At 41.6% G+C, this 25,284-nt stretch overlaps 6 protein-coding genes across 6 annotated transcripts; 1 reads left to right on the forward strand and 5 right to left on the reverse strand.

The window, feature by feature from the left end:
- Window positions 1–1,257: 1,257 nt before the first annotated feature.
- Window positions 1,258–2,864, reverse strand: LOC131455946 (uncharacterized). Its single transcript, XM_058623830.1, has 5 exons — window positions 2,793–2,864; window positions 1,993–2,700; window positions 1,792–1,890; window positions 1,660–1,709; window positions 1,258–1,556 (listed from the first exon to the last, which is right to left on the reverse strand). Exons 1-5 carry the CDS (start codon window positions 2,848–2,850, stop codon window positions 1,437–1,439), a joined length of 1,035 nt encoding a protein of 344 aa, XP_058479813.1. The 5' UTR covers window positions 2,851–2,864; the 3' UTR covers window positions 1,258–1,436.
- A 2,749-nt stretch (window positions 2,865–5,613) lies between these two features.
- LOC131456962 (uncharacterized) lies at window positions 5,614–7,659 on the reverse strand. The gene is made up of 5 exons (XM_058625685.1): window positions 7,550–7,659; window positions 6,758–7,444; window positions 6,552–6,668; window positions 6,242–6,285; window positions 5,614–6,059 (listed from the first exon to the last, which is right to left on the reverse strand). The coding sequence occupies exons 1-5, from the start codon at window positions 7,602–7,604 to the stop codon at window positions 5,934–5,936; spliced, it is 1,029 nt and encodes a 342-aa protein (XP_058481668.1). The 5' UTR covers window positions 7,605–7,659; the 3' UTR covers window positions 5,614–5,933.
- Window positions 7,660–8,872: 1,213 nt separating this feature from the next.
- LOC131456984 (uncharacterized) lies at window positions 8,873–10,765 on the reverse strand. Its single transcript, XM_058625712.1, has 5 exons — window positions 10,512–10,765; window positions 9,726–10,424; window positions 9,274–9,396; window positions 9,159–9,193; window positions 8,873–9,072 (listed from the first exon to the last, which is right to left on the reverse strand). The coding sequence occupies exons 1-5, from the start codon at window positions 10,552–10,554 to the stop codon at window positions 8,947–8,949; spliced, it is 1,026 nt and encodes a 341-aa protein (XP_058481695.1). The 5' UTR covers window positions 10,555–10,765; the 3' UTR covers window positions 8,873–8,946.
- A 2,586-nt stretch (window positions 10,766–13,351) lies between these two features.
- Window positions 13,352–15,631, forward strand: LOC131457000 (prostaglandin D2 receptor 2-like). Its single transcript, XM_058625732.1, has 2 exons — window positions 13,352–13,414; window positions 13,883–15,631. The coding sequence occupies exon 2, from the start codon at window positions 13,920–13,922 to the stop codon at window positions 15,069–15,071; it is 1,152 nt and encodes a 383-aa protein (XP_058481715.1). The 5' UTR covers window positions 13,352–13,414; window positions 13,883–13,919; the 3' UTR covers window positions 15,072–15,631.
- A 365-nt stretch (window positions 15,632–15,996) lies between these two features.
- Window positions 15,997–19,809, reverse strand: si:dkey-165a24.9 (probable G-protein coupled receptor 132). The gene is made up of 3 exons (XM_058626072.1): window positions 18,090–19,809; window positions 17,201–18,012; window positions 15,997–16,733 (listed from the first exon to the last, which is right to left on the reverse strand). The coding sequence occupies exons 2-3, from the start codon at window positions 17,779–17,781 to the stop codon at window positions 16,310–16,312; spliced, it is 1,005 nt and encodes a 334-aa protein (XP_058482055.1). The 5' UTR covers window positions 17,782–18,012; window positions 18,090–19,809; the 3' UTR covers window positions 15,997–16,309.
- Window positions 19,810–19,891: 82 nt separating this feature from the next.
- ugt5g1 (UDP glucuronosyltransferase 5 family, polypeptide G1) lies at window positions 19,892–22,270 on the reverse strand. The gene is made up of 2 exons (XM_058626071.1): window positions 22,188–22,270; window positions 19,892–21,548 (listed from the first exon to the last, which is right to left on the reverse strand). Exon 2 carries the CDS (start codon window positions 21,543–21,545, stop codon window positions 19,959–19,961), a length of 1,587 nt encoding a protein of 528 aa, XP_058482054.1. The 5' UTR covers window positions 21,546–21,548; window positions 22,188–22,270; the 3' UTR covers window positions 19,892–19,958.
- Window positions 22,271–25,284: the final 3,014 nt, after the last annotated feature.

Genomic DNA, 25,284 nt, shown 5'->3' on the forward strand with positions numbered 1-25,284 from the left:
TAATTCGGGCTACGAGCGCTATTAAAGTTATTGAAGTTCATATTCTTATTGTTACCTCTTTAGGACCAAATGAGGCAGAGCCCAATTTTTGTTTAAAGTTTTTCAGGCCCTGGTTTACTTAAGTGCACGACACATTGCGGGTTACATATCACGGACCATGGTATACTCACGCGTCAGGGTCCTGTAGTGTCCCACTTCACCATCAGGTGGCGGTACAAGTCTGGGCGCAGAAGAGAACGATGCTACAGCTCCCTCGAACACGTCTGGTTCGAGCGGCTCACAGCTGAAAGGTCCGTCGTGCAGGGGAGGTTCATGGGTTGCCAGGTCGAGGCCCGGATGACTATCCTTGGTGACTAGTTCTTCTGTTGTCTAAATGTTTTTTCTGCTTGGTGAGCAGGACTAATACTCGCAAAAACTGTAGCATAAAGCAGCTTTAAGCAATCATCAAAGACGACTTGCTCTACTACAGCATTACTGTTGGCTGTTATGCTGAGTATGCTTTATGTTTAAAGGCGACATAGACCAGAAGCTCCAATTAACGCTGCGTTTGTGTGTGTATCTGCGTCATTACCTCGTTTATGAAACCCTAAAGTTTCAGAACAAACAGTTCAGCCACTGCTGAGAAAACAGTGTTGTGTTGTTTTCCTTGGCTCTGCGAAGCGGATCGGCACTTCCCTATGCTGATGATGTCATCAGAAATCCTCACCACTCCTCTCACCACCGTAGCGCCTCCTGGTGCGGGCACTAGTCCGGGCACATCTGGTTGCGTACATTCAACCGCAGAAGAAGAAGAACTACTCTCGTTGTAGCTGCTGAGATGCAGAGCATCCACCGTGCCAGAGGGGGAGCTGTGTATCTGAGAGCTGGCCTACCAATTACGTCACTTCCAGGTACCTGGCCAATCACAGGACAGTGGGAAAGCTCTCGTTGGCTGGCCAATCACAACACAGTCCACGTTCTGGGGGTTTGACTTTGGTCTGAAACAGCGCGGCTGACGAGAGCGTCAGTGAGGAGATATTTTGATCAGCTTGTTTGCAGCGACTGGGAGATTTTTAACCATGAAAACAAGTTAATATATGTAAGTAGACCTCCATATCTAACATATATGTGCGATAAAAGCATTCTATGTCAACTTCAAATAGCTGTAACCATGTCCTGTCTATACCACTGCCAGTCTTGGCCAGGAAACTCTTGCAAAAGAGTTTTTTTTTTCTTAGTGACTTTTATTCCTTGTTAAAAACAGACAAAATGGGCATCTATAACAAATCTCTTGTACAGCATCATTAAGTACAATTTCCTCCATGTAAATCCTGCTTTAAATCACAAAAACATGTTAATTATAGTGGAAATTACAAAGGTACTAAACAAAAACTTCACGTGTGTGACGTTTACAATAAAGAAAGACTGAGAAAATGACAGAATTTACAAAGACAGAGTTAATGTCGAACACTGGAGTACACACATTCATTCTTTGCATTGTCCATCTGTCTTCTTGATCTGTTAGGCAGGTGGACACTTAAAGCAGCATAGTGGACATTGTCTCCATCTCTGTTTCCCTGGAAACAACACACACAAACATCAGTACATTGTAATATGGCTCTGTTTGTGCTAATATAAGGTGGTATATGTAAGTTTGATGAGAGATTATAATGTATTTACCTCTTCATTTGATGTGGAGCGAGCTGATAATTGGGCACAAGACTCTGGTTGTGAAACACACACATGACGGTGTTTAATTCAAAAGCCAAATTCAGTGAATAGAAGCTGGTCAACATCAGAAGAAGTGATTACCTGAACATTTGTCTCTCTTGTACAGTAAGAAAGCCAGTAAAATACTCAGGAGGGTGGTGAATGTCAAAGCTCCAGCCATGATATACATTGATGACTGATCTGTAACTGGAGACATTATAGACATTTTGTCTCTGTCATGTTTTTGCCAAAGAATGAACTGTCACTACTCATCAGATGAGGTGGCATCTAGAAGTTTCTTACCGTTAAAGTCCAGTTTGGTCCCGTTCCCAAACAGTATATGTCCACATGTGGCGACAGCACAGTAATAGGTCCCAGCATGAGAGAGATTCACACTGTTCATTGGTAATTTGTAGACACAGGTGTGTGTTTGAGTGTTGGGTTTCCTCTCACACTGATCACTTCTGTCTCCTTTGGTGTAAATGGTTCCATGGTGAGGTTCTTGAGAGTTCTTGAGCCAGTAAACGCTGTGTTCTTCTCCAGCACATGCTCCTGTGTCAACTGTACAGTTGAGAGTGACAGAATCTCCTGGCTGAAGTCTTTGTGACTCTGACTGATGGACCAGAGGGTGAAGATTCCACCTTGAACCCTCCACACTCACAGTGATGACTTCTTTAAATTTAAGCCAACGTGACTGACTGACTACACATGAGTAAGTCGCTGAGTCAGAAAGTTGAACATCAGAAATGTTTAAGTGATTCAAACCAGCATCAGTTTGAAGTGATAAATGTGGATTTTTTTCAAACTCATTATAAAAAAGGTGCGTTCTTTGACTAAGTTCTATGACACAGATAAGCTGTGGCTTCTGACCCAGTGTTTGCTTGTACCAGTAAAGTTTATAATCATCTCTGGTGAATAAACATGACAAAGTCACGTTGTCACCAACATTAGCTGATATAAATCTAATGTCTTGATGAGCAGTTGTGGACAGAACAAGATGGTTCGTCTCAGCTGAAGAAAAAAAAGGAGAAAAAGCAAAAACACATTCGATTTAATCTTTTAAAAAATTGCATCATAACCAGAAACATAAAAAAAACCCTCACCCATTTTCCCCAGGAGCAAATACGCCAGAAAGAAAAGAAAGTTTGGAGGTGTCATCATGTTGATTTCGCCGCGTTGAGTGACACGATACTTTCTCCACTCTGAAGATCTCTTGAAAAGATGTGCCGACATCACTGGTCACATGCTCACTGTCATCTATGGTTTGATTGTTTTTTTTTGTCACGTGTTGAAAGGAGCATTTCAATTTGGAAAATCACTGAAAAATAACAATAGACTGGTCAGGGTTTTCTTAAGATTCTTAAGATTGTATTATAATTGAGCAGGAGGTCATCATCCAACATCACTTTATAATGAATACACATTTTTTTGAAAGATTGACCAATCACTCGGTTATGAAATCTGATCAGGTTTTCTCAAAGTTCATATTATAAATATTTGTTTGTCCTGTCATAATGTGTCAATAAACAAATATTTCCACATTTCCAGAGGCTTAAGGGGAGAAGGAAAACAACTCCACAGCCATGTCATAGAACCTTCCCCTTTCTTTTATCTTACACACATCCACAGATTATGGCGGTGTCAAAATGACTGAATCAGCGTGATCTCATGATTATAAACATAAAACACATGTATGCGGGGACGCGTTTGCTTGATTGCATTGATATCACAAAGTCAGTGAAACCAGCATTTTAAATAAACCGGTCACATTAAACCTTTTTAAAATATGTATCGGACAAATTAAGGGAATGGAAAAATTTGGTTTGGTTGAAAAAAACCAAAAACAACACCCAACAACAACAACAAAAAGTAACACTTCAACATCCTCTTTGAAACCACACTGACGCTACAGCAGAAAGAGCAGAGGTTTGCGAACGTGTATAGAGTCGACCTTTACCAGAAATGCAGACCACAGGTGTCAACACTGACACTGATAACAAACATATACACAGCAGTTATTTTCCAGTACAGAGGATTGTTGATGCTCTCAGGCCATCAAAGTGTAAAACATTTGTATTTTGTGTGGTTTTTTTTTGTAATTTATTCCTTTGAATTTCATATAACTTTTTGTCTTGGACTTCTATTTTCCTAATGTTTTACAGTTTCCCCGCCTCCAATATTTCCTGTTTTTCTTTGAAGTTATGCACCTCGTGTGTCTCTTAAGTGATTTACTTCCTGTCTTTGTCTGGCTTCCTGCTGTTGTGATTGTTAGCCCCGCCTTTATGTCTTTCACCTGTGCCCAATCATCCGATCCCACTTGGTGTGGATTCAGTCTCTTTCCACATGTCTCTGGTGGTTTGATGTCTGTCCTCATCCCATTTCCTGTCCATATTCTTAATTTTGGCCCTCATTCTGCTCAGTTAGGAATGCCTGCCTGTCTATCGGAGAATGTAAGCCTTTTACTTAATAATATAATATAATAATATTTTTGCATCAACCTGCCATGTCCAATGTCAGCAGTTTGGGTTTACTACACTTCACAACCTTCCTCTGCTTCAGTGAGAGCTGATCTACATAAAAATGTAAAAAAGGTTTAAAGTTTCGTCATTTTTGCCAATATTTATAGATTTTATAGCTTCAGACTCTTCCCTGACACAAGAATCCCGAGTTTCGTCAGATTTCTTGAACCAGTAAACTCTGTGTTCTCCATCACAGGTGAATCGCCCCAGTGTGATCTGCACAGCTGAGTGTCACACGGTCTTCACCCTCACAGTGACGAACATTATGTGCAGTAAGTGGCTAAGTCTAAAAGGGGCAACGTGGGTTAAATAATTCAACAATGTGCACAGTTTTTATTGTTGTCATCAGCTGGGAAGCTGAATTTACTGTAACATTGTATCTGAACACATCCATCTATCTATCTATCTATCTATCTATCTATCTATCTATCTATCTATCTATCTATCTATCTATCCATTTTCCATATCCATATTTTACATAATAATAATAATAATAATAACATATTAAAGGTGCATTTTACTTGCTTGAAGTTGGATGCATCAGAATTTGTGTGGCATAGCCAGACATTCATTTTTTTTTTTAAATCAGTATTTTTTGTTATGGACTGTTGGACAACTGTATTTTTTGTGGCAGTATTGGTATAGCCTGACCAAAGAAATTTAAAGTATTTTTCCACATAATTGTATTTGCAGTTTGTATTATTACACTAGGTGTATAGCTTATGTGTGTGATGCCTTGGTGTGTTTGTTTGCTTCGTCTGTCTTTTCTTTAGCCCATCGGTGACTGTGTGTGTGTGTGTGTGTGTGTGTGTGTGTGTGTGGGGGGGGGGAGGTTAGTGATACACCAGAGTGAATGTCTGAACACAGAGATCAAACATGTCTACTAGGTCTGGGCGGGTGTATTTGATCATTCAATGCTTCAGACGCTATTTAACTTAACTCAGTTGTGTACCTTTATTGTTAGATGTTAACCCGGCAACTTCTGAAAAATGTTTTTCGGCTGTGCGTGTGGGATGGTCTCGGCCATTGTACTGTGTTGCAGGTTGACCACAAAGACGTTGATGCTATTTCCTGTTTGAAAGTGTGGACACACACAAAGAGCAAAGCGTCTTCAGAGCGTTGGCCACAAAAGTTCAATAACGATCCTCACATCTCGTGCATTTAAAAACCAACAGACTTTAGCACAACGCCTCATTCTCTTAATTCTACATTCAACGTATGATTCAATTCTGGATTGTGTGTCTTACGTGGCATGTTGTTTCTGAGGCTGCCATTGCCGTTGTGTAATGGAATTTGATTGAGACGGTACCCACATGCTTTAAACGTTCTAAAAGCAAACGAGGTCAAAGTTGTCACCAGTGGTTTTTCTGTGTAAAAAAATTCTCTTCATGCAATGTAGCCCACCTAACACTTAGCTTAGTTTCCACGGCAGCCATTTTGATGTTACACCAGAAGAAAAATAGCACAGGTGTGAATAATCAAAATGAGTGTTGGCTGAGTTCCATTTCGCTGCCTCACGGCCACACTGTCCTGATGACTTGACCTGAATAGAGCCATCATCATGTCATTTGCTTTCCCACTGGTGTAATTGCACATAACACAAAGGGACACACAACATGGCAGGTTTAATGACAGTGGAAACATCACCGACAGCTCACTGGCTGAATTGTTGTTGTTTTTCACTTTATTTTCTTCACATTCAGTACATACAGAGGTGCATCATGTTCAGCTTGACAACTTTACACTTGAGTAAACGCATTCGTTCACGCTGTCATCTTGTCTTCTTCTTAATCTGCTGCACTTGGGGTCCTTGAAAGCAGCATAATGGAGGTTATCTGCATCTTGGCGACCCTGGGTTGAATTAAAAATATATATTTAAAAAAGGTTATTGGCATATAATCACAGGTGTGATGTATTGTACAAAGTATTTGAGGTGTCCACTAAATGGCAAATCATTAAAACAAACCTCCTCTCTGAAGATAAGGATGTATTAATGCCCTTTGCTCTTCTTTTGTGCAACCTTTAATGCTTACCTCCATATTTGGTGTGACAGCAGCTGCATGTCTTGCTTGCCAGTCTAAACAAAAGAGAATTCAAAACCTTGTTCATCATGCAAAGCTGAAGGTGAGATTGTTAATTTATTTTTGCTTTATGGGAGGAAATAATCAATTATACTTCATCCAGACAGCCTCAGTGTGCTCATTATAGTGTAAAACATAGTAGAGTCTATTTGTTGTCTTTGTTTTTTCAAGTGACTCTAGATGGAGCACATGTCTTTGTGTTCTTCAGTGTTTCTCTCGAACACATGATCAAATAATATAAATATAGTACAGTTTACTCCACCTGAGCTATTTGTCTTGTAGACTCTGTATGCTGCACAAGCCAGGACAACAACCAGGAGGCTGGTGAATGCCAAAACTCCGCTCAGGACAGATATCAAATCAAGGGAATGGCCATCATCTGCAACGACATTCAAAAGGTTATTTGTATCAGTGATTGTGATACGGCACTTTTTTTTGTGTTCTTGGCAAGAAGTTGAACTACTGTACCCTCTATTTCCACCGTAGTCCCATTCCCAAACAGTATGTGTCCACATGACACGACTGCACAGTAGTAGGTCCCAGCATTAGAAAGATTCAGACTCTCCAGTTGCAAGTTGTAGTCACAGATGGGTGTTTGTGTGTTTGACTCACATTGCTCACTCACTTCATCAGTGTAAATGAGAGGGAGAGGTTCTTTGTCTCTCTTCAACCAGTAAACTCTGGGCTTTCCATCACAGGCTCCAGCTGTGTGAACTGTACATCTGAGAGTCACAGATTGTCCTGGCAGGATTCTCTTAGACGCTGATTGATAAACCAGACCTGGCACGCTTAAATTTGAATCCTCCACAATCACAGTGATGCCCTCCAAAAACGTAAAGACCAGTGAATAGCCACTTACGCAATAGTAAGTAGCTGTGTCTGAAAGTTGCACATTGGAAATTTTCAAATGTTTTTTTTTACCAGAGGTTTCCAGAGTGAAACGTGGATTTTTCTCAAATTCACCAGTCAACTTGCCCTCCTTTTGATGTTTGTAGAAGTTTGACACCATCTGCGGTTCCTCTCCTACCTTCTGTCTGTACCAGTAAATCATCGCTGCAGGACTGTCTTCAATGATACATCTCAGCGTTACCTCTTTGCCAACAGTAACTGATAAAACACGCAGAGACGACGGCACTTCAGCAGATGTCCAAACAGCTGGAGGTGTGGAAAGTGGACAAGTCAATGTAGGGCACAGAATGCAAAGTGGAAAAAGTCTCTTTCATGAGTGCAGAAAAGTGCACTTATTGGAAAAGAACTTACCCATTCTCCCCGAGAGCACACACACCACACACAGAGCAAACACCGCTCGTTTCATTTTGTTGGAATTGCAGTGGTTATTTGAAGTGTAGACAATGTCTAGAGGACGCTCTCTACTTGGAGGAGATGAGACGGTTTTATTGTCCAATCAGAAACTACCTATGTGAGCAGTGATCCCCCCCTACAGAGAAGAACTTGTTCTATTAAAAGGTTTGCATGAAAAAAAGAGAGTGTATGTGGGCAATGTGTATAATTACATGAGATGCATATGAAACTTCGTCGACTTCTGAACTTGGTGAGGTACAACTTGCTTCAAAGACCATGACAAAAAAATTACAGGAAGACCTTATGTGAACCTGTGTGTTCACCTTGTCCTCCAGTCTGAACCGTATGCTTCTTAAAGACTTCCTTCTGAACATTGATAGAAGTCATCTTTGTTTTTGAAGGCATGGCTAAGTTTTTTTGGCATAGATTATTAGATCACCATCGTATAAGTGGTGTCTTATTTTGTAGCTCACCAGTAGTGGACTGGATATCGGTTAATTATGTGAATCCAATGCCGAACCAATTCCCAAATTCTCAAAAACCGAATCACTCCCTGTTTCTCTGTGTGTGTATTTGTGGGTTTTTGGGTTGTTTTATGTGTGTGTCCGTGGTATGTTTGAATAGTCACTGACGGACAGATGTTCCCTGCATTTATCATCCCAACAACGTCAAAAACTGACACTGTCACCTGTCAAACGGACATAATATGTGATTAATAGTATGAATGGAATGCAGCGTGTGTTTTATTCGTGGTGGTTTAGCTCACTCCTTCGGTCAGTATGGACTAACATCATGCATATCGTTTTCATTGTGATGAGTTCTTTGATCAAAGTCAAATTGTGATACATCTCTGAAATTGTGGTTATTAACAAAGAAGACCGACTGACTGATTGACAGATAAATTCTTTAACAAAATGGGGGACTGGGGGACTTCTGAATAAGATGAATTACAACGTCCACACTTGTCTTGCACAACGTGTTTTCGGCATTCAAAATGCTGTATGCTTGTTGCACAAATGCCTGTAGGGTCAGGCCCACTTAAGTATGAGATTCTGTGGTATGAGGCTACATCCTGTGCCTAAACACAAGAGACCGAAATGTTTCCACCAATGGAAACTTCTACGCTCTCTCTCTCTCTCTCTCAACAATTTGACCACAGGAGAGAAAGATGAAGCGTGAGAGGCGGCTGCAGATTGAAAAGTGATCATAGGTGCGGATGTGTGTGAGTGTAGCACTCTCAGAAGATAAAAAAAAACCCACCAACTCTGCTTTTCTGCTTTATTTTAAAACATTTTTTTACATTCTGTGATGACAAGAAAGAAAGTTATGTCCTGAAGTGGCTTATTATTCTGTCCTCACTTTCTTCCACTTTTTACTCTGGAGTACACGCATGCAGTCTCCATGTTGTTCCCCTGACGATGTAGGTTGTTGTTCCTTTTCACACTCAGAGGAAGATAGTAGAGAGCGTGTCCGTCTTGGCTCTACCGCAGACAAAATAACATAGGCGTGAGAAGTGCACAGGAGTACTCAAAGGTTTCTTGTCCTACATTTTTTTTTTGTAACCTACAATGGCGGCGGAGCATGTCGGATGAGAAACAGCCCCTGCAAAGAAAAGAAAGCAGAAAAGAAAGCATGTCAAGCCGGCAAGTCAGCAAAATATGGCGCATGGTGTTAACCTTTACCTTTGCAGACAGAGCATAGCTTCTTTTGCAGCTTGTATGTTTTGACTGCCATGATGAGCAGCACGTTCATGGAGAGAACAAATGCCACACTCAGGCAACACAGCAGGACGGGGAAGGCTAAAACTGAAACAGAATAGACAGATCGGCTCACACCCCTTTCAGTTTTGTGGAGGTATATACAGTACATACGCAGCCAATGTAGTTCATTTGAAGCAACACCATGTAACTTCTTCTTTTTTTCCACACGTGCTGCCTCTGTAGCGAAGCCACCGTGACGAAAGTAGAAAGTAGCTTTTAATGTGACTGTCAGTTCCGCATTGCCCTTCAAACCTGCAGTGTTTTCACTCACTTTCCAAATGGCGGAGGTTGGGAATACAAGTGGCGAAAAAGTTGTAGTGTAGTGTTGCGTCACTATACAGTTTTATGAGCAAGAATTGACTTTTACCACCTACCTATGATCTCCACTCTGGTGCCATCACCAAAAACAATCTCACCACAGGAAGCCAGAGCACAGTAGTACATCCCAGCATCAGAGGCGCTTGCAGAGTGTATTTCAAGGTTGAAAGTGCAATTTCTCTTGTGAGACTTTTCTGTTGTACACTGTCCTGCACTGGGGAATGTGAGCACAGCTGCACCTGCTGCACCATGTTTGATCCAGTAGAGACTCTGCTCGCTTGCACATTGTGATTCAGCGTATACTGTGCAGCTTAAATTCAAAGAGTCTCCTGGCCTAAGTTCCTCCACCACAGGCTGATGGACAACAGGTTGGGTGTTGGAGAGCGACGCTCTGACGTGAAGGAAAGCCCCTGGTCCAAATTCAATTCCGTTGAACTCTAAAACCGCACAGAAATATGTAGCTGAATCTGATGCCTGAAGGTCTGTGATAGTGAGATGGTTGCTGCATTCTCTAGCGTGTGCCAAGACATGGAACCTTTTTTGAAACGCAGGGGACATTTCTGCGACGGTTATTTGCTTCATTCGAGTTGAAATGAGGCAAAGCTCGCCCCCCAAGCTTTGCTGGTACCAAGAAATGTGAGTTACGTCGTTTTGGCAAAAGCAGTGCAACGTCACATTCTTCCCAATCTCAGCTCTGATGATGCCAGTGTCCTGAACTATACCTAAGGTCCTGGTCGCATTGGGCTGGCCCTGACCTGCATAGAAAAGCATTTAAAATGATGTATCCCACTCAAAATTATATTAGATATAATATTATATATTATATGAAGTAAAATACTCACATGTTTCACCAAGAAGCACAAGAAAAATGCAAAAAAGCATCATCTCTGCAGCTCTTAACTCCGTTTCCTGTGTGTTTACGGACACACTGAACTCTTAGAGAAGACGGAGGCTGTTTTGTGATTGGCTAAGCTGACTTGGTTGAGAGCCAGACTTCCAAAAAAGTGTGTGCTTTTCCTGCAGATCAGCCTGATCAGGTGAACCGAGGTGCATTTGGTGTTGATTGAGTCTTTTCAGTTCAACTTTGTAAAGGAGGTACATGTGTTGGTTGTATTGTGGAAGGAGGAGTGGGTTAAAAGGTGGTGTTTCTGTGGAGCAAAAAAACCAAAACGTAATCATTTACTGTGTTTCCTTGTGTTTGTTTCAAGACTGTTTTTATTGGCTGTTCATCATCCCAGTGACGCCCTTTAGGTCAAATGGGGCCTCACCATGTCTGGTATCGCAGATGATTATTGAGTGAGATGTAGTGACAAGAGAAAATCAGGGCTTGAGTTGAGATTCGACAACTTGAACGACTGCCTGATTGAGCTTGCCGGCATCATTTTCTTTATATTCTTTTTGTGTCTCTACTTCTACATTGCTACTACGACTGATGATAATACATACTTGGTATGCTCTGTTGTTGTCATCTGTCATGTATTGTACTCTGGCTAATCCCAAACAGGGTTTAGGTATGCATTTTATACGATGCATAAATAACAATTTGTGAAACCGATTAAAAGCAATCACAAAAAGGGAGCACATCCATCACAAACTCCCTTTTTGGAAGCATTTGTTGAAGTCAACATAATAGTGTTTTTATTGCCCAGGCAGCTGCTGGTCATGTGTTTCGTATGGTGGCACACTCTCCCACATCCTTTAGCACAAATGTTGCAGTGATATAAAGTTAACATTTTACTTGAGATTTCACTCACATGCATATAATTCCCTGAGGTACACTCACGCAGACATGATGGTTTGAAGGCTGGTTGCCGCGTGTGACATGTCTTTTGTTTGTTTGTGGTCTGTGTATACGCGCTTTAGAAGGTGTCAAAGGCTGTTGGTTCAGTCGAAACAAGGCATGACTGAACAACAAATCATCGTGGCTGAACCCATACTTCCGGAGTTGTGCAAATGGTTTCTCTGGGGTTTTTTTTTCACTGTTGAGTCAATATTCAAAGAGGACAACATGCAACCTGACTTGTATTCACACTCACAGAGATCGTACACTGACCAAAAACGGCAATAAAACGGGTAACTGGTATTCTGTTCTGTAGTTCACTGACAAAGTTAAAAACACACTGATCAGCTGCACCAATGAAACTGGTTACCTGTTGATGTGGCTGTATATTCTCTGATAGTCTGGTTTTATATTTAGGTTTTAGAAGTAAAAGTATTAAAAAAGTGAGGCGTAAGGATTGAACCATGGTAGCTCATTGGTAGGGCAAGGTGTCTTTCAACTGGAAGGTTGTGACAGACAGACAGACAGACAGACAGACAGACAGACAGACAGACTACTTTATTAATCCCTTTGGGAGGTTCCCTCTGGGAAATTAAAAGCTCCAAAATCCACACACAGCACTGTTAAAATTAGAGTCACACTTTACAGAAGACCGGGAAGAGAAACACCCCAGGTACCAAACACCATAACATATAGAATAAAATATAGAATAAAAAAGTAAAATAAAATATAAAATCAAATATAGAATAAAATAAAATATAAGACAGAACTATGCTCTCTCTCTCTCTCTATATATATATTCATATATACACATATATGTATACACATTCATACGTACACACATATACATATACATGTATACACACACACCTACAGTTACCCCATATTGCCCAAGGTTTTATTGCACATGTTTTTATTGTTTTATTGCACATGTTTTTATGGTTTTATTGCACATGTTGTTATGGTTTTTGTTGTGAGTTGTGAGTTTAGTTCCTGGCACTGCCCTTACCCCACTTAACCCCATGTTGCAGCGTGTGAACAAATTACGAAAGATGTGTGAATGATTGAATGGTGTAAAGCAGCTCATCAAGACTAGAAAAGCAGCTCTATATAAATACAGACCATTACCAACTCTTTGTCTTCTGATTTTATTTGGCGGTAACAGGGAACAAAGGCAGTCAGAGGAAATGTACACAATTTATTTAGGAAATGTAGTGGAGTAAAATATGCTAGAAATATAAATAACCAAAGTACAGTTACAAAGTATTTGTACTTTGTTCCATTACAACACTGGCTACAGATGCATGTGTTGGCAAGAGTACATGAATTCAGGTCAGTGAGGACGTATATGTTTCCTCTGGTTTGTGGCTTTTGTTGCATGAGAAGCACTAAGCTGTTTCATGGTAGTAGTTCCCCTTTGCCACATGATGGTAGGAAGGAGTCAAACTTTTTTCCTATTCCTAGTATTTCACGTGTGATCTGTTTCTCTGTAGCCAATGGTACTATGTTTAGTGATTTTCAGGTATGACTGCAGCTTGTTCTTTTTGCCTTGTCATTGTCACTTTACACTCTCCACCCTCTCTCTCTCACTGACACACGCACGCACGCACACACACACACACACACACACAAACACACACACACACACACACACACACACCCACACACAAACAAACACACACACACCTCAAAATTAACAAGTGAAACAAGAGATAAAAAAGGTGTGACACCTAAAAACAATCAATGATGAAAACAAAGCTCATTTAAATATTTTTCTAAATATCTTAATTTGCCCTTCTCTTAGTGCTGTTGACTAATTAGACAGGTTCTTAAAAAAAATTGGTACTTCCTTTTGTGAATCTTGACTTCCTTTTATTCTGTTCGTTCACTCATAAGCCTGGGACTGTGCGCTTGGTGTCAAACCGTCTTATAACATGACAGATCTCATTACACCCTGACAAACAGGTAAGTCATTATTTATGAGATTTATAAGAGATTAAAGTGAGAGTCTTGCATAGAGGCACATTATTATTCCCAACTGAACAATTTAAATCAAAAATTTGAGACTAAAGCATCATCTTGTGGAGTTTGTATCAGAAACAACACAGCACATATGACACGTGCAGGGCCAGAACTAAAAAGTGATATATTTGGATGTCTAACCTTTATATCTGTGCATCTTACAGCTACAGTTGCGTGTAAAGGTACAGTGTGTAAAATGTAGCAACATTTATTGGTGAAATGTCATAAAAAAATGATGTATAACTATTTTTTCTTAGATTCCTGCCAAGTATAGAAAATAACCACTTAAATTTTACACACTGGACCTTTAGGGATTGACATGCCTCAACTGCTACACTGACAATTCGGAAATGTTGTGCCACCTTCACTTTATCTTGACATTCTCCCTCTTCTTATTCTTCTTTTTCTTAGATCTCAGCGAATAGCAAATTGACCGCGTCGCTCCGGGATGGCAGCCTGTCTTTTCAATCAGAACGCAAATATCAGCTTAAACCCACCAAACCAAACAGTTGGTACGACTAGTTCTGCAAGGGTTTTAGCCATTTCTCTCCATGGCATCTTCTCTTCCATTGGCATCATAGAGAACCTCCTCATCGTCGGAGTGGTGGGTTTCCATGTGCGCCGCTCCGTCATCAGCATCTGGATCCTGAACCTGGCAGCCTCTGACCTACTGGCCACCGCTTTTCTCCCCTTCTTCACTCTCTACATGGCACGTGGCAACACCTGGACATTGGGCACGACCTTCTGTCGAATATACTCCTCCATTTTCTTCCTCAACATGTTTGTCAGTGGTTTCCTGTTGGCGGCCATTTCTATGGATCGCTGCCTGGTAGTGCTGCGACCCGTTTGGGCCCAGAACCACAGAGACAAGCAAATTGTGACGAAGATATGTGGTGTGATTTGGGCTCTGGCTGTTGTCTGCACTATCCCATTCTACATATTCCGTGATACCATTCACCTACCCAGTGGCCATATTCTCTGTTATTACAATTATGCTCAATTCCCTCCTAGTGAGCCATACGACCTAAAAGTCTTATGTAAGCAGCGCAAGGAGGCCTTGGCCTTCATGAAGTTCCTCCTAGCCTTCCTGGTTCCTCTAGTAATCATCATCCTCAGCTATGCTGCTGTGAATTCCCATTTGGCTGGCAGAGGTCACCGGCGATCCTTCCGTTTTTTCCGGCTTGTAGTGACCGTGGTGGTGAGCTTTGTTCTGTGTTGGGCTCCATACCACATCTTCATCATCATGGAGGTGATGGCTCCCAGTGGGTGTCCACTCCAGAAGTTTGCAAGCGAAGGCCTTAAAATTGCAGCAACCTTAGGCTTCTTTAACAGTGTCCTCAACCCGATATTGTATGTATTCAGCTGCCCCGACCTGTGCAAGAAGATCAGACATTCTCTGGGTGCAGTGATGGAGAGCGTTCTGACTGAGGATCTTGCTGAACTGGCCCGGCGCCGCAGCACTGCTTGCAGCTCCCACAGCACTGCTTGCAGCTCCCACAGCACCGTAGAGCTTGTGATGAAATCAAAGGTTTCCTCGACAACCTTGTCTTTGAAAAAAGAGGAAGAGCAGGCTGAAATCATTGCTAACTCTGATAGCTAAACATACATTCTGGCAATAATGGCTTGGGAATAATTTTATATAATTAAACATAATAATTTACAAATGCATTAAGAACAGGCCTAGGCAATACTGTATATAGTAGGGCCCACCTTTATCTCATAATTCCCCTTGTTCTCTATCTATAGCTCATTATATTAAGTAAGAAGCTCCAGTTTGAATGTTTATGTGCAACTTATTCATGTTTACTTTATTTGTCCTTTGAGGATTATGTACATGCGAATCACTCTCATTGGTCCTTTAAATTAGAATCCACCCACCTGTTCACTTCACATCATCAATTCTCCTCCTGGCAGGCTTTTAATTTGAAACACAAGCAATATTTGGGTTGATGAATGTTGATTTAATAGTTTTTGGTGGACAGTGAAGGTGAATTTTCCGGGGGGGAAATTGATGGGATTACTAGTTCCATGATGGCTACTATGTATATCATCCTGAGATTATTTGTCATGACCACACAGATACAGTATTAAGCACTTTTTTGTTCAATCAGCTTTCTCTGAGTGGAATCCCAGAGAAAAATTGTGGGACCTCCATGGGTATTAGAGGATTAAGTTAAAATTAATATATGTTGAATCTGTGTAAAAGGTTTGTGCTTATATCACAATTTTATATATAGTATATACTGTTCAACTGTGCTTCCCTTTGTCTCATTTTAATCATTATGCAAAAGAAGTAATAAAGAAAATTTAAAAGAATTATTGTCTTGCATAATGACGCTTCTCTTGCAATAACAAGGCCCACAGTCATGCTTGTATCTCAGTGGTGATCTAATCTGACTGTCAATGACAGCATGAAGTGATGAACAGATTTGTTAAAAAGGTTTAACTGTTTTGTAAAAAAGAAAAGAAAGTCATACACACCTTCAAGAACACATGATTACACATTCCAAGTTGTATTTGTGATATACTTTATTTCCAAGTTGTTTGATCTTTAACGTGTGGTTTTCGATACTGACGTAGAGTTTATCAAAGCAGCAATTGAAGCCTTTGTGTTTTGAAATCTTTGTGCCAAACACAAATGTGTTAAATCTTATGCTAATTCAGTTTGATAAAAGGCAAGATACTAACACTGAAAACTGCAGAACTGGTTCCTCAGATGATGAGGTGGAAACATGCAGGCAAATGAATGTTTTCATTGAGTTTTCAATGCACACGCATTCCCACTGGGTGGTGCTGTTGGTCTGACTAAAAAGCAGGAGTCATCCAAGCAAATCCAAGCTATACTGCAATAAGATTATTATGTCCTTTCTCAGTCTCCCCCTGAGTGCCTGGCTGAGCTCTGGCAGTGAGGGTCGTCGTTTTGCGGGCGTGTTGCCCCCTTCCCAAACAGGGCAGGGACCTCTGCAGCTCCAGCCGAGCATCGGGGCACAGGAAGATGTAGAAGAGGGGATCCAGCAGAGTGTTGAGGCTGGTCAGACCATAGCACAGGCGGTAGATGAGGAAAATGGAACGCTCCAACCCACAGGGCTCATCAGTCAGCAGCAGGGACACAAACCTGTATCCGCCCACGAGGTGATAGGGCCCAAAGACCACGATGAAGTTAACAGTGATGACGACCAGGATGCCCACAATTTTGTGGCGTTCATGGTCAGAGAGAGAGGGTGAGCGCCGCAGTGTCACGCCGATATGGGTCGAGGTGTAGCTGAGGGAGGAGTCAGACAGAGATGAGAAGTTCGTCACAAAGTATTCAATGTCATTTAGTCAGGAAGGAAATATAATGTTATTCTGCATATCTGTCACTAATGGACCACGACTACTTTTATTGTTCTGACTGAGAGAGTTCTAGGGGCAGTAATTCCATACTGTGCGTTTAATACCCAATAAATGTATTTGACTTGGACTCTGACACGACTATGAGCATGAACAAGGTGAAGCAATTATCCACCTCCATCATGCTTTATTAGATTCTACAGTTTGAGAATGCAGTTAGTGACCACTCAACATGTCTTAACGACATTCCAGTCAAGGTGGTCTGGAACTGTATCTGTCTTGTGTTCTGGCACTTGACACATTTGAACAGAGGACATTTATAAGAACAGGTTTGGAGGCACAACATGGCATGTGGGACACAGCAGTAATATCCTCACGGAGAGGTTTGGGTTAACTCACCCTAGTATGGCACATGGCAGCAGGAAACCAAGGACCACTGAGGTGATCTTGAAGTGAGCAAAACTGGGGCTGACGGGGTAGTACTCCAGACACAGTTGTCTGTCAGAGTCAAACACTGATGGCAGCAGCCCACTCAGGCAGAACAGGAAGGTGAGCGTCCAGACAGCTATACCCGAAAGTGCTGCCACCCTGACACTTCGCACCCTGCGGCTACTCAGTGGGTACACAATTGCCAGGCAGCGGTCCAGCGCTATCAGGCACAGGAACATGACGCTGGCATAGACGTTGACGTAGAACACGTAGCCAACCAGCTCACAGGTCAGGTGGCCGTAGGGCCAGCGGTGCCCTCCCTGCAGGTAAAGGATCCACAGTGGCAAGGTGAGCAGCTGAAGGAGATCAGACAGCAGCAGGTTGAGGATGTAGACCAGCTGACAGCCTCCCCCACCTGAGCGACCCAGTTGGTACAATCCCCATAGGGACAACAGGTTGCTGGGGAGACCCAAAGAGAAGATGAGGCCATAGATACAAGTCAGGCCGAATGTGTCGGTGTCCAATGGGAGGTTGCAGCTGTCATTGGACATGTTTCTGTTGGTCAAATGCCTGAGGGCTGATGCTCACAGGGTGATGAGTTGGAGCAGAAACACCCATTCATTCACACATAATCAAAGAAAAGGCAAAAAGTCTCAGTTGTTATTTGTTCATCATGCAATAATTATAACGGTGTTCTCCCAAAGAGAAGGTCAGGCTCAAAGTCTATGCTGTCAGTCAACCAGTTCTGCGAGAATCCAGAATCCATCAGAAGAAACAAGCACCTATAAAGCAATGCAGATTTTTAAGTTTACTATCAGAAGGTGCACAAGGAATTCACAAACCAAGACTTTTGACTCACCCTTCTATACTAGGAGACCCAGACAAAAGCTTGCTCCACAACTGGTGGAACACGGTGTCTGGACCAAGCCTTGCCTATTCTGTGATAGTTTCCTCCTCAGGAAACCCACTTCTTCAGCTTTAAAGGCAACATCCTGAGGCAGGAGAACGCCTTTCATGGCTCAGAACAAAAACATTCACTCTCTCTTTCTCTGAGCCTCCCTCTCTCCTACTCCAGTAGTAGACAGGGTGATTAAGGTGCACAAAAGCTGTTGGGGGGGAGAAACTAATATTTCCACTAATGCCCTTTAGATTGTTGCTGGCTGTGTTCCATTAAACACATTAACCCCTGTGCTATATGCTGCCATTACACACCATTCTATGTGTGTATGCAGCTTTAAATTTGTTGTATAACTATATAACTTACACTTACACTGACACTTTTCTTACGTTGTCAAACAGTGTGTGTTCGTGTGGATGATAAAGCTGGAGAAGATGGACGGATGGACTTTGTTTTGGGGTTAGGATTAGATTTGGATTTATTTTAAGGTTGGGTAAATGGTTAGGATTAGACATTGAGTTGTGACAGTGAAGGTCAGGGTAAAGGGCTCGGGGATGCATTATATCTATTGGTGTACTATGAGAGTTCATGAGTGTGTGTGTGATTGTCAAGTATTTGATTTTCAAGATAGCCAATTGGAGGCGAAACTTAAATCATTGGCTGGTCGACATTGAATGAACCTGGAATATCACCCACAATTAATTATTTTCTCAGGCACCATGGGGTGGAAAAAAGTTGCACTATTGAAATTGTGTGGGTGAAGAATGGGTATGTTGAGACAATGGAAGGTAGTCTGTATTTTTACCACATAGCTTCATAGAAAGGAGGGTCTAATCATTCACTTTGTTTCCTTTATATGTCAGCAATCGCTGAGTGACTGAATAACTTGCTCACAAAATTGGCTCCTCTCCTGGGACATTACTGCCACCCCATGCGTGCAAGATCTCTGCACAAAGGTCTCCCTGCTGTGCTGATTTGCTGTGTGTGCACAAAGCAGGGGAAAGTGTCCCGGCTGAGAGGCAGCATTATGAGTCGTTCCTGCAGCAGAATGGCTGCATACGGCAGGAAGACCTCTGTTTTTGACACATTTTGTGCATATAGAAACGACCCAGTGGCCATCTGAGGTACTGCAGGATAAGAGCACTGAACATCATTCTGCCTCTCTGCCTGTCAACTCCCCCATGTTATGACTTTTTTACTGCATGATGCAGAAGAGTTCTTGTCTGTGTCATAATCCTCCCTTCCACAAAAAGGCATTAAATTATAGGCCCCAATCTCCTCTAGGAGAGGTAACAGCTACTATTAAAGATGTTTTATTTTTTTTTGTTTGCTACATAAGATTCATGAAGTGAATATTGAATTTCCCACTTCTACTGCCACATTTATATTTCGCCTTAAATACAAGTCTGCCATGTTGTTGCCCAAAAATAGTAGAAATGTGAGATAAAATTCAACTATGGACTTTTGAGCTGATTTTTGCTCAGTTCATGATCGCACCTGGCCCATAAGGTTCTTTCGTGACCTCACATTTGTTTGTTATTGGCAACACTGAACTCTGATCTCATGATACAACATGCTTTTATGTTCGATTAAATATTTAAAGACACAGTACGTACAACATAACCTGCTGACATGTAAGCACGTATTGTAATAGCATAGCTTATATACAGTGTATATAAATGTATAAGTAGTGAAAGTAAAGGTTCTCAAAAGGATTGTCAACATCTAAAATGAATACTTACATATACTCACACACAGCAATATACTCTTAAAAAAAACTTTATTTCCTAGAGTTTCAAATATTTGTCATTCAGGTTATATTCATATTAGTTACTCTGCTTTGATCTTCCTCCTGAACCTTCTGCAGCAGAGAAGTCTACAGGTGAAGACTGCAGCCCAGATAAAAGCTCCTACGAGGGCTATGAGAAAAAGAGCCACATCCAGGCAGAAGTAGGAGTACCAAGGCAGTCTAAAACCAGCAGCCCGCAGGTGGGCTGCTCCTTTGTTCCTGATGACATACTCAATCCAAAAGATGGCAGTGTCCATGGGAGTCATCGGCCTGTCGTGGTGTAGCTGGGAGAGGTGCTGGATGTTGGTTCGGTAGGAGGGAGTCTCTAGAACATCCTTTAGGGCCTCAAGGAAGTTTTCCTTGGTGATTGATTTGGCCTCCACCACCCGAGCTGCCCCACGCACCTTTAACCGGTGTACATTGTCAAACTGGTCGAAGAGAAGTGGCATGCCAAGGACAGGAACGCCGTGGTAGATGGCTTCATACATCCCATTGGTCCCTCCGTGGGCCACAAAAACACGAGTCTTGGGATGTCCCAGGATGTCGTTCTGAGGCAGCCAATTTACCAAGAGTGTGTTGTTCCCCAGAGATGAAGGCCTTTCTCCTGAAAACCTCCACACTACTTTCTGAGGGAGTTGAGCAAAAGCTGCAGCAATGGCCTCTGTGGTGTCACGAGGCAGGGCGGACACAATTGTCCCCAGAGACATGACCACCACCCCATGCTCCCCAGAGCTCTGCATGAAGTCCTCCAAGTCAGCAGGGAGGTGTCTGGCCTTTTTGCCCTGGAACCCCCCGATGTAGACAACATTGGGCATCGTGGGTCGAGGGAACTCAAAGACGAAATCTGCCCTCAGCAGCCAGATATCAGCTGAACGCTGCAAAGACAGCAAGTCAGTTCCAGGAGGGAAGTGTCGCTGGAGTAAATCTGAATACTTGGGGTTAAGGATGAAGTGCTGCTCCGCAACCCCGTAGAGGTAGAGTAACATATTCTTGGTCCTTTCCTGAAAATCCATCTGATCGTCAAGTTCACTTCCTTGCACAGGAACATAAGAGACAGGTGACGGGGCAATGGTGAAGTGGCCCTCTCCATTATTAATCCAGCGCACATTAAAAACCATTGGCAGCTTGAGGTAACTACCAAGGAGGACTCCGAGAGTCAGAGCAGGGTCTGTCAATATTAGGTCAAACTTGGCATCTTGCATTTTCTTCATGAAAACAGGGTCATCCAATATTTTGCCAGCCGCTCTGGCAAGGATCTCATGGCCTTTTGACAATAAGGTTGTGAGCACATGCTGCTGGCAGAAGCTGCGTACAAAGGACAGTGACTTTCGGCATTCTATGACATCTTTCAAAATTTTATTGTAAGCTTCCCTGTCTGACTCGTCCTCCAGCATGGACACATTGACAGAAGTATAAATGGTAGAGTCACTTGGAATGTACCAGCTCCGGGCAGAGCGCAGCACAGTGATGTTGTGGCCTCTGGAGTGGAGCTCCTCGAGAATCACCTTCATGTTGACCCAGTGGCTGCCATCAACCGGCACCACCAGGATCTCGCTGCTGCTGCAGCAGGTGGGTTTAAGCAGCAGGAAGCAGAGCCCTGCCAGGATTACTGGGATTGCACTGGGCATGTCCTGGAAGAAATTAGATATTGATATGTAATGTTTAGTAGTCTCTCTGAACTTCAGTATGAAAAAAACTATCTATTAGTTGTGCTGTATAACAAAGTCGGTTTTTGCAAGCATTTTCAAAGTAATAGAAACACAGATATTGTGGGGAAAAAGGTTTTAAAGGCTTGGAGAAGGTTGACAAAACACATATGAATTATTTATGTGGATTACAGATTACAAACGAAAATGTAATGATGTTTCACACAACATCCAAACATTTTTTTTTTTGCTAAGTGACTTGCCAGCTTGTGAAGTCTGACACCCCACAATAATGAGCTTCAAAGGCCATGCGTGATGTCATCGCATGTTTTTTGCCTCTCTCCTACTTTAAACATGTTACTCAACACATAGTCAGCCTCATGGCGTTTTATGACTTCTGCAACACGCAAGAAATACTACTACTATCAGCCTTTTATGTGTGTATTAGTGTGTGTATATATATAGATGTTTGTACACAGTGACCAACCACAGTTATACAGCAACACTGCTATTTGTTTTCCTGGTTCACATAATCATTGTAAATAGACGTAGGCTGTCCCAGCACACACAAAGAAGAGCTAATAAAAGTGTGAAAGGTTTAATATAGATACCTAGATGGCTCACCTTGTTGTTCTTCTTGTATCCAATTCAGGAATTTTGCCAGGAGCTCCAGTTCCTGAGGGAGCCGGGTATTCTGTGGTTTGTTTCACCATGTAAACTTTGACATAATATATGGGCCTCTTTTTCACCCTTGACCCAGTCAAAGTCCACTGTGTGAATTCCACTGAGGTCTAAAATGATGAGATCCCATGTGCATTTGGTCACAAGGTACACACACTTGCAACAAACACAAGAGAGTTTTGAATGCTTTTGTTTCCAGTTCATCCCCAGCTCATAGCCTCCTTTTTTTTTATTCAGTATGTATTTTTCTGATTTACTTTGTAGATAATCTTTAAAAGCAGTCGATGCAATGAAGAGTGATATAGGAAACTTCCCTGGTGAATTGTGAAGGGGGATGGGGGGTGCGTGTTCAGTGAGTGTGAGACGGGAGTGGCAGGGAATGAGGGAGGGAGGAAGCAGCAAGGTTTCACAGCAGAGGGAAAATAACGTGGGCATTTGGTGATTACAATAACGGCACAGTCATATCAGTGGACTGCACCCTTTCCCTCCTCTCCACTGCCTCTGTGGACGTGCATAGAGCTGTGAACAAGAGTTAGCATCAGGCAACAGACGACCACAGAGATCACATGTCATTTCAAAATCATAACCAGGACATCAGTTCCTCATCTCTGCCAAAAATCTCCATGAGACATTTGAATAAGTACTTCATGTTGGTTCAGAATTGTGAGCTAACTTGTAGCGGTGGTTTACAGAAACAAACAATAGATTAGGTTGGATTCTATACATCCCAAAGACCTGGAGATCAGAGATGTATTTATAATGATAAATACATATAGACTGCAAGGGCAAAATCAAGTCACTTAGATTTGTTTTGCGGTTTTATGACAGTGGTATTCTTTTGACAAACATCTTACAGACATGAAAGACGCAGTGACGCGTGAAATGAGGACATTATAAAAGATGAAATTGGCTCAGTGTTCAGGAATAAGATTTAAAATCAATATATAATATTGAATAACATTACCACTAAACCAATGCAAACTGTAAACTGTAAAAAGCAACTAAAATAAATATAGCACTGCGCAAAAGTGTCAAACTGTAATAGATTTTTTCCACAGTAGATATTTGTGGATGCTTAATAGTAGGATGGATGTGTTCCAATAAAGTGATTGAGAAATAATTATACTGTAAGGTCATGATGTTAGCCTTGCTAAAACAATCCTAATTGTGGCATTAGACCTTTGCACAACACTGTAGATAATCTGCAATACGTCTTATTTTATTTAATTTATATGATAGGACGAATGTCAAGTGGAGAGTGGTCCCTAGCATATCCAGCAGGGGGAGACAGCGACATTCGGCCCTTAGAAACAAGGTCCTGATTTGACAAAAACACACTTTTAAACTAATTTGAGACTTTGGTACACATGTGGGTGCGAACAAAGGAGAAACTACAAACTTGACACTGCTCCTAAAAGACAATATGAAGTAAAGATATTAAAGGATTGTGTTTTTCAGCACTTAAAAGAGTAATATTGATCACTTTCTCGGGATCCACACAGTTTTCTCCAAATTGTCCAGACATTTAGATTCTGATCTGGAGTATAATCTGAAAGTAGAAGACTAACACACATAACATGTAATGCAATCTATTCTATCACTGAAACAGTTCAGAGTAACAGTTGCTGGTTGTTGATGGACACATTTTTTTTCCATGGTGACCACTCATTAAAAACACGGAAGGCATGAATACATGGTAAACATGTATTTCATTTTTCTCGTGGGACTCCCTCTGCATTCATTGCACCTTTTTTTAAAGTTGGCCCAAATATCAGAGCAAAGCTCCCGAGACACTCGGCCGTTTCAAAACCTTTCCTTCCTTCAATTGTTGGACGACATGACACGACTCATTTCAATCCACGTCACGGTATTCACACCATTTACTCGCATACCTGGCATGTTCTATCCCTTGGTGACAGCTGTTTACCATTCATCCAAACACCAGGAATTTCACATGAACCTGATGTTAGTGTTATTTTACACTGACTGACTTTTTTGTCAGATTTGAATTTGATTAATACTCACTGGGTTTTGAAACCACTTTGACCACATGGGAAAAAAACGACTGACTGTCCATTGTGTTTGGCCTCTTGATACTGTTTTGTGTGCATCATGTCTATTCTGCTGTTGTGCGTGCCCATATAAAGTTGCAGTGTATAAAATGTTGGTGAAATTACTTTCATTTTACATAAACTGAAGATAAATGATGGAAGTAGGTCAGATCTCTTAAATTAATTTGAGTTTTGATGCTGACTGAAGGCTACAAAGGTTTTACAACACACTTAGAGGGGAAGGGTGAGGCAAGGGATATTCAGCTGCAACAATACATTTTTACACACTGTTCCTTTTATCAATGTACAGTTTTGTGCAGTAGTCTGAGGGCAGCTTATATATGAGCAATCTGTCAGTTAGTGTAACTCATACAACGTGTGTATGTAAAGCTCAAGCATGTCTTGAATAAACCTGGTGTATTAGACCTTTTTCACAGCAGATATTTGCTGACATGGAATAGGACAAACTATTTTTCAAGTAAGGTCAGGTCACATTAAATACTTGACACTTTAACCTCAAGATTTGTTTTATTTGTTCAAATAAATCTAATGGTGGCCAAATACCTTTGCACAGTACTGTACTGTATCTGTCTAAATCCGAGGGTCTGCATTTGTCTTCTGGGAATCAAACACGTATCCTTCTAAATTAAACACAACACATTCTACCCCTGAGCCACCATAGAGTTTGTCCCACATAATATGATGTTGTTGTTTAACTTTATTTCAAGAAATAGTGTTTTATTAGGGTCTGAGCACACAAGGTGCGAAGGTCCCTATTTATTCCTGAATTATGTTTGTACAAATACTGTGTTGATGCATCTCCATTTCCTCAAGTGTTACATCAAATAATATCCATCAAAACTATTCGTTCTCCAACTATGTTGAAAATGACACAAATTTTAGATACATTATTTACTTAATATCAGATACCAGAGGCTGCAATACGTAACCTCACCACTAGGCTACACTAACTCCCATACACTTCTTCA

This window comes from Solea solea, chromosome 3 (assembly GCF_958295425.1).
Source record: "Solea solea chromosome 3, fSolSol10.1, whole genome shotgun sequence".
Classification (NCBI taxonomy): domain Eukaryota; kingdom Metazoa; phylum Chordata; class Actinopteri; order Pleuronectiformes; family Soleidae; genus Solea; species Solea solea.